The sequence below is a fragment of the Sphaerodactylus townsendi genome, linkage group LG01 (genome assembly GCF_021028975.2).
Source record: "Sphaerodactylus townsendi isolate TG3544 linkage group LG01, MPM_Stown_v2.3, whole genome shotgun sequence".
NCBI lineage: Eukaryota > Metazoa > Chordata > Lepidosauria > Squamata > Sphaerodactylidae > Sphaerodactylus > Sphaerodactylus townsendi.
Genome location: NC_059425.1, coordinates 188,216,425 through 188,233,560, shown reverse-complemented (window position 1 = coordinate 188,233,560; position 17,136 = coordinate 188,216,425). Strand labels below are relative to the sequence as shown.

The 17,136-nt window shown below is 42.6% G+C and overlaps 1 protein-coding gene across 1 annotated transcript in view; it reads left to right on the top strand.

Annotated features, from left to right (window-relative positions):
• PPP3R1 (protein phosphatase 3 regulatory subunit B, alpha) overlaps positions 1 to 12,742 on the top strand; it is a 42,400-nt gene extending 29,658 nt beyond the window's left edge. The window contains exons 2-6 of the mRNA XM_048501659.1: positions 2,762 to 2,801; positions 4,473 to 4,649; positions 8,251 to 8,310; positions 9,504 to 9,688; positions 10,555 to 12,742. Of these exons, the coding sequence (XP_048357616.1) occupies positions 2,762 to 2,801; positions 4,473 to 4,649; positions 8,251 to 8,310; positions 9,504 to 9,688; positions 10,555 to 10,602 (510 nt within the window). The 3' untranslated portion in view covers positions 10,603 to 12,742. The remainder of the gene's footprint in view (positions 1 to 2,761; positions 2,802 to 4,472; positions 4,650 to 8,250; positions 8,311 to 9,503; positions 9,689 to 10,554) is intronic.
• Positions 12,743 to 17,136: the final 4,394 nt, after the last annotated feature.

Here is a 17,136-nt window from a genome sequence, read left to right as displayed (position 1 = left end):
CTCGCGCCTAATACCCTGGCCCGGCCCTCCACAATATTTTCTGTTTCTTATGCGGCCCCGTGGAAAAAATAATTGCCCACCCCTGTGTTATACTCTACTCCACAGAAAGATGGTAGTTCAGCCAGTTGAGGTGCAGTGGTCGAGAAAATTGTGTGCTTCTGCAATAGACTGTAGTCCCAAACAAATAGGAGAATTGCTCATTTTTAAGTTTTGGTTTTAGAAGCAAGCCTTTATTGGCATAGACAGCAGTACAACAATAATAAAAACAGATTAAAAAGCATATACAATACAGGATATACATGTTAGGACGAAGGAAATCTACTGGCATTTAGTAATTTCCAGGAGAAAGTCTGCCACTATCATACAGAGAGAAGGATCAGGGTTGTCCAACAAGTAGTGTAATCTAAATAAATCGGAGAGATCGGGTGAATGTAAAGGAGTGAGATTCACATACTTGGATCTGATTTCCTTGAATCTGAGACAGTGAAGTAATTGGTGGGCCAGAGATTCAACTCAGCCATCGTTTTACATGGACACAATCTTTTAGCCTTTTCTTGCTTATTAAATCTGCCATGTAACAAGGCAGAAGGCATAACATTAAACCTGGCGAGCATTAAAGCCATCTCCAAAAGCTTTTAGCTCTGTTAACCCTCTGGTGTCATTTTTAAGTGCTGTCTTTGTCAGAATCGTTATTTTGTGCATTATTGAACATGGTAGTTTGATACAGGAGCATTTATGCCAAAATGTATTTTCACTTCAAGTGGATAGGGTGGGGGAGCAGGGATAGTTTGGCACTAGGACACAAGTGGAGCTTTTTACAACAGAGAAGGTCGGGCATGTTTTGTTCTGTGGTGGAGGAAAATGCAACCCTACTATCACCTTTCTGTGGAACAGAGTATAGGCAACCCCCAAAATGGTACCTTATCTTTTGATACATATAGTTGTAAGATTTTGTTTTTTCCTGATTTAGGAGGGTTTAATACCTTCACCTCTTCTCCCCTCTTATTTGTCTGGGGGGAGGGGATCTCACCTCTCACTTTATGGTCCCATTGTACAGTTGTGCTGGTCTGTACTTTGGGGCCGTGTTCAGAAAGAGGTGGAAGCAGATTTGATAGACAGTGGGTTATGTCTGTAGATGTTCTTCTGGCGGGGGAGGAGTGATTACTCTCCTTGCTGCAGCCCTTGAGCTAGAAACATCAGTTGGAAATCAAAATAGCGCTGCATTAGGAAGGCTAGCGTGGTTATTGCTACCTCCTTAGCTGGCCTATCACTGAATTGCAAAACAACCATCTGCAGGCTATGTTCTGAATCTTGGGCCCCTTCCACACATGCAGAATAATTTGTTTCCAAACCACTTTCACAACTGTTTGCAAGTGGATTTTGCTGTTCCGCACAGCTTCAAAGAGCATTGAAAGCAGTTTGAAAGTGCATTATTCTGCATGTGCGGAAGGAGCCTAGGTAAAGAGACTTTTGCGTAACAGCAATTACGAGAAAATCAGTGAATACTGGTTCACTAGAACACATTCTTGAGAATTTATGTTACGGTAACGATGGGAAGTGTCAAAACAAGGTCCTAGCTACAACTCTGAAATATTTATTTTATTACGTGGATTCACATGATATTAGTTGTCCGAGAGGTCCTTGCCCTCAGGATCCAGAGTCTCAAGTAAACTGCTTTAAGTTGCCATGGTAGCTGCTGCAATTATAACAACGTTCAGTTCAAGCTTGAAGTAACGGGGCATGCACAGACCTCGATGTGAAATGACGAAATCGCATTCTGACAACATGCTTATTGTTCACATTTCCTTACGATATTTCCAGCAGTCCTCACAGGTGAATTAAAAGGTCCAGAACAGACCAAGCGCATTCTAGCAGTCAATGCCACTATAACCAGGTTGTGGATTGGGGTACGTGAAGTCTCGCTTTGGCTGTTAAATTATATCCCCACAAGCCGGCCGAAGTGTTTTCTATGTAGGATTGAGCCTGGTCAGTTCTGGAATGGGGACCTGTCTAGGAACTGGAAGTTTGTGGTCCTGGAGGAAGGGTTGAACACCTTGAACAACTTGCTGTTCTGGAAGAAGGGTTGAATACCAGATTTCTGTAGCATTTTCCTCTGTGTTATGTGATTTGTATTTGTAGTCTTCTTCCCTGCAAGGTGGGGTAGACTGAGAAAATGATTACTAGGTGATTTTTAATGTATTTATTTTATTTGTATCCCGCCTTTTCCCCACAGGGCTCAGGGCGGTCACGACACAAGAAACTTAACAATCTATTAACTTTAAAAATGTTGCGCTTTGTGTTTATGAAAAATAATGAACTCTTGGTTTCCCACTCTGAAATCCATTGCAGTCTGATACGTTAACCCACGGACGATCTTTGCAAAATAGAATCTACTCTCAATGAAGATTTGAGTAGTAGGAGGCCCACTTGAACTCTTGTTGTACAGTTGAAGCACTGAAGATGAGAAAGTGTTTCAATGTCCGCTAAGCTATATTTTTCTCAGTTTGCATAGATTTTGACTTTTCACTAGTTCACTTGGTAAACCGATGCAAGGTTACATTATGAAATATATTCTTAGCTGCTGTCCTTTTCTTGGTAATAAAATAAATGTGCAGTGCAGCTATTGGCAAGTTGGCATCTGTAAAATAATCTGGTTCTCAAAGTGAGAGTTATAATATGCAGAATTCCTTTTTATTACGGGCTTCCTGGATAATCTTCAGAGGTGTTAGAGTGTTTTACTGTTCTTTTTTCATAATTTCAGGGAAATGAAGCAAGCTACCCCCTGGAAATGTGCTCGCACTGTAAGTCCAATCTTTAATTGTTTTATGTATTGTTGAAGGCTCTCACAGCTGGATTCAACTGTTTTTTGGGGTTTTCCGGTACCAGACCACCACCACACAGCCTGGAAAACCCACAAAAACCAGTTGAATTGTTTTGTTATTTTAAATGTTGTGTTAATGATTTGTGTCTACTGTACATTATTTCAGGTTGCTTAAAGGTATGACTTGTATGCACTGTTTAGCTCCTGCTCTTGAAATTCTCACATGGATCCTTGCTGAATATTTAGCAGAGGGCTTAAAACAGAGGCAGAGCCTCATGTCTCAGAGTACCCAAGGCAATTTTCTTTAGCAGTGACATCCCCGCTGAACTCTCATTTATGACTTAGTAGACTGCCCTTCTTGAAATCCCCTCTGAAGCCTTACAGCCACCTGCTTCTACCAAAGCCTCCCCTCCGGGTCTACTCACGTTTGGTGGAGAGGGAAAAAGAAGGGAGACAGAAGTACACACACACACACTACACTGGATGAAAGAGCTAGAGCCCTGGGGAGCTAGTGAAAAAACCATGCACTCCCTGCAGGCAGGAAAAATACTGAGGAGGAATGCCTAGGACACGTCACAGGAAGGGATTGTTAATTGATTAAGTGGTTCCTGCCTCCTTGCAAGTGGTGAAGAAGACACCCAATCAAGATATCCCCCTAGCCATCCAGTAGAAAGGCCCTTCACAGTAAGTATTCAGTGGACCCTTCCAATGGGCTGGGTGCAGTGCTGTAGCTGTAGTGCCCTGCTGCCCCCAACAAGGCTCCCCAGTGGCATGGGAAGACTGACTTGATGGAGTGATGGTTTGATTCAAGATAGGGCTCTATGAGATCATTGCCTGCTATTCAACAAAGGTAGAAGAATAAAAGCCCATTATATCACTTGTCCAGTGCCAGTGCAGTTTGGCTAATGGTAGGTAGCCAGCTAAATGCCACTAGTGAATTTATATCCAAACCCAATTTAAGCCCAGAGTTTCGAACATACAGGATGAAACCTTTCGTGTGTACTTTTGATTGGATCTAGTGCTTGTCTGTTGCCTTGAACAGAAGTGCGATTAGGGCAGTGGTGGTGAACCTTTGGCACTCCAGATGTTATGGACTACAATTCCTATCAGCCTCTTTGGCACTCCAGATGTTATGGACTACAATTCCCAATTGGCCATGCTGGCAGGGGCTGATGGGAATTGTAGTCCATAACATCTGGAGTGCCAGAAGTTCACCACCACGGGATTAGGGTGTTGTGGGTTTTCCGGGTTGTATGGCTGTGTTCCAGTAGCATTTTTTCCTGACGTTTTGCCTGCATCTGTGGCTGGCATCTTCAGAGAATCTGATGGTAGTAAAGCAAGTGGAGTATATATACCTGTGGAATGTCCAGGGTGGGAGAAATAACTATTTGCATTGGTTAAAAGTGTTAAGGGTTTAATTTGCAAGTGTAATTTGCATGTGTTAAGTGACATCCACACATTTTAGCATATGTATGTAACACTGAAGCTGCATAATCTATGGGTTGGATCCAAACTGCAGTGCAGCTTTTATACCAGCAAACCAATTAACAGTGTTTAAAAAGAAAACATTACACCGTTAATTTGTGCGCTGTGTACAAATGTGAAGCAAATAAACACTTTTCCCTTTCTCTTTCTTGCCCCTCCTCCCCAGTTGATGCGGACGAGATTAAACGGTTGGGAAAGAGGTTTAAAAAGCTTGATCTAGATAATTCCGGTTCTCTGAGTGTGGAAGAATTCATGTCTCTGCCTGAACTCCAACAGAATCCGCTGGTACAACGAGTAATAGACATATTTGATACAGATGGAAACGGAGAAGTGGACTTCAAAGGTACGAGTTTTTGCTGAGAGAACAGTTTCTTCAGATGGTCTTTTCTTGAACGCTGCAGAGAGGTCACCCAAGTGAATAACGTAAAATGTACTTCCCCACAAATAGAATTTACAGCACAAGAGCTGAATGTTGTCTGATGCTTGTTAATTGCCAGCAGTACCTTTGAAAAATTAACTTTGTTTTGAAACATATTTATTATGTATTGACATGACTTCCTTGCTGCATCTTCAGAATCCTGGTCAAAGTGACTTAACAATTAAAAATCACAGTATTTTTTAAAAAGACATTTAAGCTTTTTTGAAAATTGGAGGAGGCTTGAACTGGCTGAACTCATTCGTGTTTTTCAGCTCTGTTGATTTCAGTGCTGGAAACCGTAATCATATGTTTTAAGTCTCCTATTTTCAGTCAGTAGGGCAAGTATCGTAAGTAACGGAGATCAAGCCCTATGAGGAAAAGCTGGTGGAATTGGGGATGTTTAAGAGGAGTTTGGGGGGGGGGGGTCGGACATGATGATCTCTCAAGTATTTGAAGGGTTCTCCCTTAGAGGAGATTCCAACAATGTGTTTAAATTATAGGCAGAAAGGTTCTGACTGGATATTAGGAAAAAAATTACTGTAAGATTTGTGCAATAGTGGAATCAGCTATTTCAGGGGTCTTCAAACTATGGCCCTCCAGATGTTCATGGACTACAATTCCCATCAGCCCCTGCCAGCATGGCCAAGTGGCAGGGCTGATGGGAATTGTAGTTCATGAACATCTGGGGGGCCATAGTTTGAAGACCCCTGAGCTATTTAGTATGCTCCCCCTCACTGTCAGTCTTCAAGCAGCGGCTGGGCAAATACTTGCCTGGGATGCTCTTGGCTGATCCTGTATTATATAATAAGAGGGGAAGTCCTCCTATGGATTAAAAACTGGTTGAGAAACAGGAAACAAAGAGTGGGTGTAAATGGGAAGTTCTCACAATGGAGAGATGTCGGGAGTGGTGTCCCCCAAGGATCCGTTTTGGGACCAGTACTCTTTAACCTATTCATAAATGACCTGGAAGTAGGGGTGGGTAGCGTGGTGGCCAAGTTTGCAGGTGATACCAAATTATGTAGGGTGGTGAGAACCACAAAGGATTGCGAAGAGCTCCAAGCGGACCTTGATAAATTAGGTGAGTGGGCTAAGAAATGGCAAATGCAGTTCAATGTAGCAAAATGTAAAGTGATGCACATAGGGGCAAAAAATCCAAACTTCACATACACGCTACAGGGGTCAGTGCTATCAGTCACAGACCAGGAAAGGGATTTAGGCGTTTTAGTGATAGTTCCATGGGAATGTCAACTCAATGCATGGCAGCTGTGAAAAAGGCAAACTCTATGCTGGGGATCATTAGAAAAGGAATTGATAATAAAACTGCAAAGATTGTCATGCCCTTATATAAAGCAGTAGTGCGACCGCACTTGGAGTACTGTGTCCAGTTCCGGTCGCCGCATCTCAAAAAGGATATTGAGGAGATAGAAAAAGTGCAGAGAAGGGCAACAAGGATGATTGAGGGACTGGAGCACCTTCCCTATGAGGAGAGGCTGCAGCGTTTGGGACTCTTTAGTTTGGAGAGGAGGCGGCTGAGGTGGGATATGATTGAAGTCTACAAAATTATGCATGGGGTAGAAAATGTTGACAGAGAGAAATTTTTCTCTCTTTCTCACAATACTAGAACCAGGGGGCATACATTGAAAATGCTGGGGGGAAGAATTAGGATTAATAAAAGGAAACACTTCTTCACGCAACGTGTGATTGGTGTTTTGGAATATGCTGCCACAGGAGGTGGTGATGGCCGCTAACCTGGATAGCTTTAAAAGGGGCTTGGACAGATTTATGGAAGAGAAGTCGATTTATGGCTACCAATCTTGATCCTCCTTGATCTGAGATTGCAAATGCCTTAGCAGACCAGGTGATCGGGAGCAACAGCCGCAGAAGGCCATTGCGTTCACATCCTACATGTGAGCTTCCAAAGGCACCTGGTGGGCCACTGCGAGTAGCAGAGAGCTGGACTAGATGGACTTTGGTCTGATCCAGCTGGCTTGTTCTTATGTTCTTATGTTTTGAGCAGAGGGTTGTACTAGGTGGCCTGTCTGGCCCCTTCCAACTCGGTGGTTCTGTGTGGATGCTTTGGCTATTGGCACTTGGAAGAAGCTTAGCTCACATTCGGTCATCCTTGTGTACAGAACTAGAATTCGAACCTAAAAGGACATAGCCATGAGTTGTTCGATTATGACGACAATTGAGGGCTCTTCCTCTGTCCCTCCTCTCTCCCTTCCCACATGGCACAGAGATTGAAGATTTCTGGGTGGCGATAAACTGCAGTTTGTCTTGATTCCCATGTAAGGTGAAAATACAAACCGCAAGTCGTTCTCTTGCCTACAGATCAGGATTCTAAACCAGTTTAATTCTGGATAGTGGATGAGACAACAGTCAATCTATTTTATATGATTGGATGTGGACATCATAACAAACTACCGTTCATCTGAAATCTTTGGTCTGAACTATATGAAGCTGCTTAACACTGATTCAGATTATTGATCCCTCAAATTCCGGGTGGTCCACTCAGACTGGCAGTGACTCTCCAGGGCCTTAGGGAGGGGTCTTTCACATCACCTGCTGCTGATCCTTCTAACTGGAGATGACAGGGATTGAATCCGGGACTTTATATTCGCCAAGCAGATGATCTGTCACTGAACCACAACCCCCGTGTCCTATTAACCAGGGTACACATGCACACATGGAGGGGATATAACATCAGTGGAACCTGCCACCCCCTCCTCCCCTCTTTTAGGGGACTTTTAGGGGATCTAATAGTAGATCGCCATCTACTATGTTGGTAATTGGAAGCTGCATTTTAATAGGGTTGGTTTTAATGTGCATAGAGCCATAATTATTTATTTAACTAACTTTGATATTACTGATTTTATTTGTGCTCTATTGTGTACTTTGTTGTTCACCGCCCTGAGCCCTCCAGGGGAGGGCGGTATACAAGTATAATTAATAATAATAATAATAATAATAATAATAATAATAATAATAATAATAATAATAATAATAATAATAATAATAATAATAATAATAATAAAGCTCAGTGGTGGGATTCAAATAATTTAACAACTGGTTGTTTACAAGCACCATTTTAACAACCGGTTCTGCCGAAGTGGCACGAACCGGCTAAATCCCACCACTGGATATGCTGTACCATTTATAAACTGCTTTTTAAATTAATGGTTACGTTACTGTCAGCTCAACTTACTTTTTGCACGGCTAAACCCATCTCAGAAAAGGCTAAGAGCTTGCTAAAGGATGGCAGCTAATTTGTACCGTGGGGAAAATGTGTGTGAAAACTTGCTGAATCTACTTGACGCGGAAGTAGTTTGTAAACTTAGTAAAGATGAACTTGTCGCCCCGAAGCATGGAGTGCTTTTTGACGGTTGCACACAAACAGTGCCGATTCCAGATAGACCATTAGAACGGTCCGGAACAAGGAACCTGTCTCACCAAAGTTCGTAATGATGCTATGATTGCTTCGTATGCAAAATGATTCATAATTCCTCTTCTTGCCTGTATTCCTTAGAATTTATAGAAGGAGTCTCCCAATTCAGTGTCAAAGGTGACAAGGAACAGAAGTTGAGGTGTAAGTATGGGATATTTTCTTGTACACATATGAAATACCAGGTCTCAGTTGGATCCGCCAAAGAACTGACAAAAGGTGTTGGTGGAGCAATGAGGAAGAATATAGTGAAATCTCTATGGTCTGTTCTACTCAGGAAGGACAAAAATAGGATGTTTTTCTCTATTCTGATTGCTCCCGCCTCCCCTAAGGGAGGAATTTTGGCAGAAACAACAGACTGCTCGAAGAGCAAGAAGGTGAGGAAATAGCCACTCTGGCTGCATCTCCCCTTAACCTTTCTCGTGGATCCAGTGTCTGATTGGTTGGTGACATACTGACCAGAATGCGTTACAATAATACTATGTTTCCAAACCTTTTCGAGGTCAGGGTACCCTTGACCTCACTCTTCATATCTCACGGTACTCCTGCCGCCACCCTCTACCTTCCCCTCCCATTGCCCCTGCTTGCCACACCCCCCACCTTCCCCTCCCAGGGTGAAGGGTAGCACTGGGGGTGGTGGTGGCTGCTGACCTTGTGGTAGGCCCTGCCCCATGGGCCAGCTCCATGTCCTTGCTGGCGCCGGTGGGAGACACCACAAAAATGAGGGGGGGGGGCGGTAGTATTGCTGCGGTACCCCTGGGACATGCTCACGGCACCCCAGGGTACCACGGAACCCTGGTTGAGAATGGCTGCAATAATATTTTGAGCTGATGGTGCCCATTCCCAAGTGAAGGGCAAATGTGCTACAGCTGCCCTAATAGCAGTCATCTTCACATACATTTATTTGAAGTCCATGCCACCTTTCTATTACGACTCGTAGTAAGCAGAGCCAAGTTAGCGAGCTGCCAAATTAAAGCATGGATTTGCAGGAAAGCACATCGTCAGTTTTTCTTCCTTTGTTGCTTGTCAAGAAAGCTATCAGCTTCCTATCAAACAGCCCTGGCTCCAATTATTGAAATACCGGTGAACGTTCATCTTCTTGGGAGTTCAGCTGCGGACACATGGATGCATCCACCTTAAGGCGGATTTGGTTTTTGTGGGGGACGGAGGTGGCGGCACGATCGTAATAACAGCCAACTGGCTGTGAGAGTTACTAGAACGGGGAAGGGGGTGCAGGGGCCAAGAACTTGAAATGGACCAGAAGACGTTTCTGTAGACATTACCAGATCTCCCCATGTGAGTTTGTTACTAAACTTCCCCGACGCCTTTTTCTACAGTTGCTTTCCGCATCTACGATATGGACAAAGATGGCTACATTTCCAACGGAGAGCTGTTCCAAGTTTTGAAGATGATGGTGGGGAACAACCTGAAAGATACTCAGTTGCAGCAGATTGTAGACAAAACCATAATCAATGCAGATAAAGACGGTGACGGGAGAATATCCTTTGAGGAATTCTGCGCTGTAAGTACTCTTTTCTGTAATGCTGTTCGTGGAGATTCTCATACACTCTTCCCTTTTTCTCATTTTCTGCCTTCCTCTTTTTCAGCATTTGGCTGTTTCTCTAATCATGTATGCTGTAGTTTATGTCTCTATTTTCTCCATTCTCTGAACTTTGCCTTTGATAAACGCCAGACTTTACAGAATAAGTGAAACGTGGTTGCTGCTGCGGCTCTTGTCCCTGGTTACACGCTGTGCTGTTTTTCTCTTCCCTTTACGCTTTTCACTCATACCTTTTGAATAGCTGACCTTTTGAATAGTTAACCTTGGCACTGTTAACGTGGTTTTGTGTGGATTTTGCTATGATGGGACTTCACGAAAACGACCAGATTAAAACTGCTAACAAAAAGCCTATGCACTTATTGGAAATCCCGATTGGAGACGGTCATTTCAGCTGTCAGAATTTAAAGCACAATTCTGTTCTTCCATTCACTAGTGTGTAAATGGGGATTCCAAGCCAACGACAACCACTTAATTAAACACATGATTTAGATATGCCCTCTTCTTAAATGTGATTCCTCTGTTTAATTTTTGGGGCAAACTTCATTGGATGGGTGAGGGCAATTTTGACTGATTCTGTTGCAGATCTCGGATTTAGCCCTCACGCTGTTTGGGTTTTTCGTTGCCCTCCAGCAGTAACCTTTGGGGGAGATCTGTTCCTGTCTGCTGGTGGAGAGGAGGGGGAGGCAGAGCAGTCCTTCTATTGCTGATGAAATGCCTTCCGTTGGCAGACAGCCTGGTTGGGATCCGGTGCACGGATCTTGTGAAAAGCCAACCATCAGAATTCCTGCCTTGCTAATCCCGACATTGTTCTTGCCTAACCCTTTCAGGTGGTGGGAGGTTTAGATATCCACAAAAAGATGGTGGTCGACGTGTGACTCTTTAGGACACCACCCAACACTTTTGCTTTCTTCTCCATCTCTGAAGATCTGCTCAAGACGTCCAGCAACGCTCTCTTGTGTATTTAAATGGAAGTATTTTTTCTCTGTGAAGCCACATTTTCCAACATGAGCCTCATGAAGCCAACTAAGTGTTATTGAACTTTTATTCTCTCAATAACTCCGTGTAGCACTTTAAAACCTGAAGGACAGCAAGATGGAAAGAGCATATCAGTGTGGTGGAGAAAGGGAAGGGGGGGGTTGGCTTTTTAATTTATTTTTTTCTCATCTTTTATAACAAGGAAATATCTATCTATCTATATATATGTGTGTGTTTATATATAGATATATATGTAGCTTTCTATATGTAGTCGCTAGGTGGGCTTTAATTTAATATACTTGATTCAGAAACAAAACTAGAGTACAAAGTGCCAAGCAGAATGTTAACAGTTCAATATATGGATATACATCTTTACTTTTATGTCACACAATTTTATATATATATAGTAGAAGAATGTAAAGTTTTAAAATGGTTGTTAGGTCAACTCTTTCCTTTCTCCTGTGACTTATTTCAGATGTCTATATATTGACTGGCTGAGAAAGCATTGCTTCCGATTAATTTACCTTAATTCTTTTTTTTTTTTGTAAGGCAGGAATCGTAACGTTTGTTTATATACCTGTTGATATATTACCAGGGACTGCATCTTTGCTTGATCGCTTTCAGTGTAATTCTACTTAATAGTATGAGAACCTGTAATTTAATGTTAATGCCAAGACCTAGTCCTTGTGTGCAAATAGGATTTACAGAATGCCGATAGCCATTTCATCTTTTCTCTGGGCGCGCAGTTGGGCGAAGGGGGCCCTCTGCGGTCCATAAAGCGTTTGCATGCACTTCTCAGCGTTCAGCATAATTCAGAATTTAGGCTCAACCAGGTGATGCGGTAGGATTCCCAGCGCACAGTGGAGCTATTTTTTTTAAAAAAGCAAAACAGAAACCTCTTTTGCCATTAATTTATGTCCCGACGGTTATAATTTCCCTTGTGCATTTCATGTAGTACCACAGGCTGCATCAATAAACTGGTAATATTTTATTATATGTGTATATATGATTATAATGGATATTACGGGGGAAATGTTAACCTATGCCACAGGGAAGGAGGAAAGCGTCACATAATCGAAACTGATACCTCTTGTTCTTCTGCGGGTCTTCACTCGGAGACCTGCTTTTTCTAGATTTTTCCATATCATGACTCACAAAGGGTAACAACTTGATGTGTGATATAAAAGTAGCGAACTATGTTCTATACAATTTTATATCATCCCTTTCCTTTTCTGCAATTGGTACTATTGGCTGGAAGACCGACTTAACAGTAGACATTTTTAGGACTAGCGCAGCCTTTTCCTCTATAGCAGGGTTTGTTTCTTTTCCATTTCTATTTACGACAACAACAAAACGGTTGTTCATCAGCAAGGGGGAGGGCAGGTGGTACAAACGTCCAGTCAGGGGCCGGCCGGCCTGCCATCGCTGTTCCTTCACAACTTGAGTGCTGCACATCGTGGGCTCCCGTCTGTGAGAGAAACCCGGGTGTTTGGTGTCCTTGCATGACATGAAGTTTTGCATGTAGATTGATTTGAAAAAAATGTTCCTCTTGTTTACATGATTTGCATAATTTAAAAGACGAGATGATGTTGCCAAACTTTTGGTGAAATGTTTAAAAACCGAGAATCTCCACAACATGTTAACTTCCTTCCTCTGGATCAGGACATGGCTTTATGATCCCAGCCAGTGGGTTGTTCCGTGTCCCAGTGTCAACTGCCATATGCGCACTCTGCTTCAAGGAGGAACTAGTCTTTTTGTGAATTATTATATTTTTTTTGTACATAAGTATTTGTTACAAAACAATTTTAGCAAATGCTTTCCGTTTCTTAATTGCTTGTGCATATCCTGGCTGGCGTTCTAGAATATAGTGCTAACATTACTTTCTTATTGGGGGGGGGGGGGGGCCTTTTTTTTTAGTTTGTGTGTGGAAAATGGGTTATGTTGAATGTTTAGGTTTTTCCCTTCTGCATGCTATATCATACATTGTTGGAACTATAAGAACCTTCATACCGTATGAATAAAAAAAATATTTGAACTTTACCGTGGTGTCCTCTCATCTTCTACAGGACAAATTCCTACGCTAAAAAAACCTGTACCTTGTGCTTGCCTTTTAAAAAAAGTAGTAGTTACATTGGGTAATAAACACAACGAAGTCGCTGAACTTTAACACCGATCTGAGTTTATACTTCTAATTATGAACCCTTAATACTAATCCCCAAACGGTTCTTTATAGCAGTGAGAGGCAAAATCTAAATAGGACAGTTTATTAGCTTTTTACACAATACAAAAGGAAAAATTACTGGTGTGATGGAAAGAAACTGTGAACTAGAACAAAAACCTACCACACCAATGACTACCAGCACTTAAGGACACATAAGAATATCATATTAAATGTAAATAGGTCACTTAATTTCTATGGGGCCCTCAGCTCTCCGGGTCTGTTTTTTCCAGGGTGGGTCTATTACGTTTTATGAAGTTTCTGCTGGATGCCGCTGTAATTTTGTTTAATCCGCTGTTTTAAATGGGGTTTTAATGTTATTGTTTGTTATTATCGTGTTGTTCAACGCCCAGAGCCCTTCGGGGGAGGGGCAGTATATAAAATTGATTATAAATAAATAAATGTACAAGATGACACTGAAAACCTAGCCCCTAGAATTGTTGGGAGCATTTAATAGCCAAATATTAATTATAGGCTAGAATATCATAACGACAATATGGGTAGGCTATGATGAAACAGTCATAGAAGTGCCCGTCTAGACATTATCTTGAAGATATTGATGTTTACACATTCAATTGTGTGTGGCGTAGTGGTTAAGAGCAGGTGCATTCTAATCTGGAGGAACTGGGTTTCACTCCCCGCTCTGCTGCTAGAGCTGCGGAGGCTTATCTGGGGAATTCAGATTAGTCTGTGCACTCCCACACACGCCAGCTGGGTGACCTTGGGCTAGTCACAGCTCTTCGGAGCTCTCTCAGCCCCACCTACCTCACAGGGTGTTTGTTGTGAGGGGGGAAGGGCAAGGAGATTGTAAGCCCCTTTGAGTCTCCTACTGGAGAGAAAGGGGGGTATAAATCAAACTCTTCAATTAGAAGACAATAATACTTACCTATCCTAGAGGTTGTTACCCAAGGACTTACCTGAGTCTTCCATTCAAAAATCTTCATCTCTTTAGTGCTTTTCGGACCCAACTTTTCCTTCTAGTTGCATTTAGCTTTTGCTCTCTTGTAAACTGTTTCTTGTATGTGTATGCATTGGTGACTATTGTGTTTGTGCTTTTCATAATTGCTTTCTTCCGACCTATTCATGTTTAATACAATATTCTTAGGTGTCTTTAAGTTTTGGTAGTCCTTGGTGTGGCAGGTTTTTGTTCTAGTTTAACAGCCTTGACATCTTCCTCCGATTATAATGTATTCTACTAACTAAAGACGTCCCCCCCCCTTTCAAAAACAACTCCTGGGTGCACAGTTTCTTTAACTCTTTGCATACTTGCAAATTTGTCCATAAATGTAGCATACCAGCCCTAACTTAACCAAGGTTCTGTGGAGGGTATCATCAGTTGCACTCAGAATCTTGCATTATCTTGCTGCAGCTATGGCATTCCTCAGTAGATAACCACGCTCAGTTTTCAATAGGTTTTTTTTGAGATGTTGAGCCCCCCCTCCAAAAAACCCTGAATTTATTTTGAGGGAAGGTGCCCCCCTCCCCCCCAAAAAGACCTTTCCCTACCCAACTTTTTCCATTAAAAAACCCTGGAAATTGGGGGAGGGTGGAAGAAAGCGGGAAAATATTGTGGGATTTTTTTTATAAGATGTGAAATTCTTTCATAAAGACAAGGTGGGGATGCTGTAGCCATATACAGCCCTTGAATCCAAGATGCATTTCTGCACCTAGGTGGTGGTGGAAAGTGCCATCAAGTCACAGCTGACTTATGGTGACACCGAAGGGTTAACAGAGCTAAAGGCTTTTGGAGATGGCTTTAATGCTTGCCAGGTTTAATGTTATGCCTTCTGCCTTGTTACATGGCAGATTTAATAAGCCAGAAAAGGCTAAAAGATTGTGCCCATGTAACGACGGCTCAGTTGAATCTCTGGCCCACCAATTACTACACTGTCTCAGATTCAAGGAAATCAGATCCAAGTATGTGAATCTTACTCCTTTACATTTACCCGATCTCCCCGATTTAATTAGATTACACTACTTGTTGGACAACCCTGATCTCTGTATGATAGTGGCAGACTTTCTCCTGGAAATTACCAAACGCCAGTAGATTTCCTTCGTCCTGTATTGTATATGCTTTTTAATCCGTTTTTATTATTGTTGTACTGTTGTCTATGCCAATAAAGGCTTGCTTACTTTTGGAGGTGGCTTGCCATTGCCTGCCTCTGCATGGGCTGAGAGATTTCTACGGAAACCTGAACTGCCCCAAAGTCACCCAGCAGGCTTCGTGCAGGGGAATAGGGGATTGAACTCCGTTCTCAGATTCGTCTGCTGGCTTTAACCATTGCTCTCCGCTGACTCTCACCTACAAGGCATCTCATCTCCATGAGACCGGCAGGCGGGGCTTTCATTGCTTCTGACCCGACTCCTATTAAGGCTGACATTTCCATTTCACCCTCAAACCACTATAAAGGCCAGCACGGTGCAGTGGTGGATTCTACAATCTGCAGAACCAGATTCGATTCTCTGCTCCTCCACGTGAGAAGCAGACTCTATCTCAGTGCTGGCGAACCTTTTCAAGACCGAGTGCCCAAATGACAACCCAAAACCCACTTACTTATCGTAAGGTGCCAACGCGGCAATTTAACCTGAATACTGAAGTTTTAGTTTAGAAAAAGCCAGTTGGCTCCGAGGCGTGCGTTACTTGGTGGCTTTGCTTTGAAGCAACAGTGCAACCGTTCCAACGGGTGAATCATGACCCTAGGAGGGTTTACTCAGAAGCAAGCCCCAATGCCAGCAACCGAGCTTACTCCCAGGTAAAGGATCACGCTTTAGTTCTTCGCATGAAAATCAGTGGGGTTTAACAGCGCTTAACAGGGTTACCTACACTGCTTCCCCAAAACTTGGTCTTAGGTTTAATGCTAATAATCGAGCCCAGTGGCCCAGGTCAGCCTAGATGTATGGGGAGGGGGGACTCTGTTTGCGCGTGCCCACAGAGACGGCTCTGAGTGCCACCTCTGGCACCCGTGCCATAGGTTTGCCATCACTGCTCTATCTGGTGAACAGGATCTGTTTTCCTCCTGCTCCACATGAAGCCCGGAGGAGTGGGGAAACCAACTTGGCTCGCCAGATTAGAGCCCACTGCTCTTAACCGCTACACCACACTGGCTCATATGTTTTCATAAATCCCTGAGACGGCATAAATAGTTTTTGATCTAACACCATCCATAGAGCAATTTCAGACTCTCTGCTTATACTGTGGCGTTCCGCGACCCGGAAGTTGCACCAGAGTTCCCCGATTTTGATTTCTTTTGAAAGATCCAATTGCCATTATGTTCTATGGGCAAATTCTTTAAACTCGAACACAGTAACAATCTCAGAATTTAGCCCTTTTATTTAGAATAAACGATGATGTACTCACAATTGTATTATGGATAATAATTCGGTGTTTGGTTAAATTTTTTCCATGGTCGCGTGTGCAATCTTGTTGATCTAAATAGTCTGCTTTTCCTACTGTGTTTCCTTGGATCGGGGTCGCTCCTGACCATTTGCTGTTTCCACGACTTCTCTTCCTGTTTATCTCTCGGCCCCCGTGCCAAATATTCATGGGTCAGGAAGCACAGTAATACTTTTCTCTAGAAAGTGTTTCAGACCCACACACCTCGGGGGGGGGGGGGGGGTTTGCCATTAACCTTCCTTGAATTGTAGTTTTCTTATACCCCCAAATAAAAATGTTCTCAGTTTTAGTAAAATCACTCAGGAACAATATTGGAATGAGCACTGGCGATATTTTCATTAAGGCTGCTCTCTGGTCTAGACAAGATAAATTTAGTTTCGTCCACGTTTTTCAATCTGACTCTTGCATTAGTGCCATTCAGTCAGATCTTCAATGCTTTCTGAAAAACTAACTCCTAAATATCTGGATTTTCCACTGATCTAACTCATCCTGGTTATTAAATACTAGAATTGATTTGCTTGAGTTGACATTATATCCTGAGATTTGGCTGGACTGAAGAAAGGTTACAACCTAAGCAAGACGAAGGCATTTTTTCCCCCAATTTGTAATGAGAAAACCTCTTAATAAGGTGAAGGGATGTGTGTTGCCCTCTTCTGTAGAACAAATTTTCTACCAAAAAAGGAACACAGCTGTCCCTTCCACATTGTGATTTTATTGTGGGTCAGCATGAAAAAGTACTTTAAATGGGAATTTTAATGACACAACTGTTTAATAAAATTAATGAACCGCTACACAATTGTTTTTTTATTAAAATTAAGTTTG